This window comes from Mesitornis unicolor, unplaced genomic scaffold, assembly GCF_000695765.1.
Source record: "Mesitornis unicolor isolate BGI_N332 unplaced genomic scaffold, ASM69576v1 scaffold28382, whole genome shotgun sequence".
In the NCBI taxonomy this organism is placed as follows: domain Eukaryota; kingdom Metazoa; phylum Chordata; class Aves; order Mesitornithiformes; family Mesitornithidae; genus Mesitornis; species Mesitornis unicolor.
Genome location: NW_010167992.1, coordinates 1 through 3,136, shown reverse-complemented (window position 1 = coordinate 3,136; position 3,136 = coordinate 1). Strand labels below are relative to the sequence as shown.

Below are 3,136 nucleotides of genomic sequence, written 5' to 3'. Positions count from 1 at the left end.
TGGATTGAAGTCTGTCATCTGTCTAACTCTGTTTCCAATGCTCCCAGCCATAGTATGGTCTATGGAAACTTTTTAGAAGTGGATAACGCTTGACTTCTGTTTTCTATGTGAGCGACATTAAAAGCTCTGTCTTGAACAAAAACAGCCTCTAATTGGCCGTGTTAAAGAAAGATGGCTGGGGGAAACCACAGTTCCTATCATGAGAGGCAAAAAAAATAATACCATGCCCTTGTCAGTATAAGCCTTCAGCCTGGGGTCCAGAGCTGAATTGTGTTAATGATTAGCTATAGTAGCTGAAGGTTGCCTCTGTGGTGAGAACACACTGAATCTGACCAATTTTCCCTGCTAAGCCAGTTGCAGGAGTTAGTTGTGTCCATGTCCTATGCAAAACACAGTCCAAATTGCTGCCATATATAATCTTGTGCAGTAAATCAGAAGAGCTCCTCAAAAATATGTGGAGGAGTACTGACGTTTTCTTCCTCTATAAGTTTCAGCAGGACTTCTTTAAATCATAGCAGCATCTTAATGGAAACTGCAGCTTTTTTGCTGACTTAATCAGTAGTTCAACATCATGGGGGCTGGATAAAATGAAACACATGGGCGCATCAAAAAGCTTGGGAGCACTGGTGGCCACCATTTAGATTTTTGATTGCTAGAGTGAGATTGGGGACTTAGGTTTATCAGCTCTCTCTGTGCTTCTGAGACCTGGGTCTGGATGACTTTAGAAGCCATCTAAAGCAGCCTTTTTGAGATACAGCTCCCGAAAGCTTTATGCTTGTCCAGTGACTGTTTACAATAACATACAGAAGCACAGTCTCTACCTGCCCAGCTCTGTGCCTTCACTGTGAGGCTCTAAATTTGCGCTCCCTGTGCTGCTCTGTCTCTGTCCCCATGAGTCTCAAATTATTTTTCTGAGTGGCGAAACAACATCAAGTGAAAGAGTGCGCAGAGGGTCCTTGCTGGAACAATCTGCAGCCTCGTGATTGGACATCTCTCCAAGGAAGACTCACATCTAAGGAAGGAAAATTAATTTGCAGCACTGTTAAAAAGGAGGCAGGAGAAGGGAGGGCTGCTGTCAGTCAGTCTGGTGGTATCTGAAGAAAAAGCGTTATCTGCTATTCTGTCTGTGAATAATCTGATTCTGTTAGCTTGTGTTTGAGTATGTTTCAAAAACCCCTCTTTTGATGGGCTCTTTCAGGAAAGTAGGTAAAAGGAAATATAGTTACTCTACATCAAATTAACCAGGCGCAGAGCTGCTTGAGTCCTGCTGACAATAACTCATTTTGGTGCATGTGCCAAAAGTTCCCTTTTGGCGATGAGTGTGTTTTTAAGGTCAAAATGTTGCAGTGTGGATGGAGTTCCGGTGCCCTGTCCTCAGCAGTGGCAGCACAGCCCAAGCCACTGGGACATCCAGGTTGGAGCCATCTTTCAGAAACCATAGACTCCAAGCATTGTTGGTGTTGATGTACTTCTGAGGATCTAGCTGAAAAGGACATACTGATCTACAAACACATCTCTGCCCCAGCCAAACCACAGTTAAACTGCGTGGTGTTGCCCACGGGGCGTGTCCTGTCAACATGCTGTTTTTTAAGGTGTGTTTGATCGGTGAGGACCTTGTCAGCCTTATTCATGACAGCAGTAACAACACCTAGAGTAGTTGTAAGGGAAAAAAGGCATGCAAGATATCTGTCCTAGGAAGAAGCTGTGGCAGCAGCTGCTGGAGTCATGGATTCTTGGGTAGATCCATGTGGTGAGGCCTTGTCTTCACTGTCACTTTGAGCAGAAATGATGTGGAGTTTCATGCTTATCTCGAAGCCATTTTGTACCATCAGCTCAGACAGGACTGATGGCAAGGCTGCAAGCAGGTGCAAGCGGTGGACAGGACCTACACATTTCCCATCCAGAGGGTGCTGTGCCAGTGTGAGCACGCTGGTGCTGGGCAGTCCTTCATTCCCCTGGGGGCAGAGAGCCACCGGTGTCACCATTTTGTATCTCTGCAGGCATTCCCCTTCAGTTTCGGCCGTAGTAGAAACTGTTTCATTATAAATTGTTTTTAAAATTGCTTTTTAACTAAGGCAGTCCAGACAGTGTGGGCTGACATTTCAGTGTCGGTCAAGCGTGTTCACTGAATCCAGCAAAAGGATGCTTGAGTCAAGTGAAGTGTGCTCAACCCTCTTCCACACTCATTTAACTCTGTTGGGTAAAAGCACACAACCATGAGCTCAGCAGCAACTCACAATGTTCACACACCTCTTAACACCCTCCACCTGACTGGTCTGGAGGGTTCAAATCCCGTTTTCTTGGGCTGATGCTTTGAAGGACTTTTGAAACTTTGCTTGGCCTAAGACAAGATGTTCCTGTGCCACGGAGAAAAAGCAGTGTGTGCATTCCTGAGCATGGTGAGGTAGCGTGGTAAGTGACTAATGAGACTTGTCTTCCCTACCTGTATTTATAATGTAAACAGGACACTCCAGTTCCCTAGTCCCAAGCACCACCACTTCCGACTCTCGCACTCGACAGGGTTATGATGCTAGGGGACGCATGCTGAATTGGAAGGATCCGCTTGGTTCATCTGAAAATACAGATCCATATGTGGCAGTTTCATCCCATAATCATCAAGACAAGAAGGGTAAGGCCTTGGAAATGATGTCCTGTGGTGAGGAGGGGCGGGGGGGCGGGGGGTGGAGGACTAAAGTGTAACTGCTTCCAGCTGGCTCAGAGTAATGTGTAATAAAACTCCTGTGCTATAATTAAAAGCTTATCATAAAGCCTGAAACTAACCAGCCAATCTCAGACTCAGTCCTAGATAATTCACTGCCTGAGGAAACCACACAAAACAAACAGAAGTGTATGCCTTTGGAGTGTGTGTTGTGCATGTGTATAGGAAAGAGGGAAACAGTGGGGATTTAGCTCTCTTTAAACTTGATCTCTCCCCTTGTCTGGCAGAGGAAGATCTGTGAAGGGTTTTTTGAAGATTGTTCTGAAGGGTGCACTTTTATATTGCCTTGTTGTCTGAATTCCCAGGGCAGCACAGCAGGTCTTGGCTAATTTCATGTTATTTCTTTCTCTCGACAACAGACAAAGGTAGGAAAGGTCTGCTCTAGTTAAACGTCACTCCAGTCTTCAAAAAGGGCAA

The 3,136-nt window shown here is 45.5% G+C and overlaps 1 protein-coding gene across 1 annotated transcript in view; it reads left to right on the top strand.

Moving 5' to 3' along the window:
- LOC104536303 (semaphorin-6A-like) overlaps positions 1-2,629 on the top strand; it is a gene marked incomplete at its 3' end in the record, with an annotated part of 37,732 nt that extends 35,103 nt beyond the window's left edge. The window contains exon 18 of the mRNA XM_010178868.1: positions 2,465-2,629. Coding sequence (XP_010177170.1) covers positions 2,465-2,629 — 165 coding nt within the window. The remainder of the gene's footprint in view (positions 1-2,464) is intronic.
- Positions 2,630-3,136: the final 507 nt, after the last annotated feature.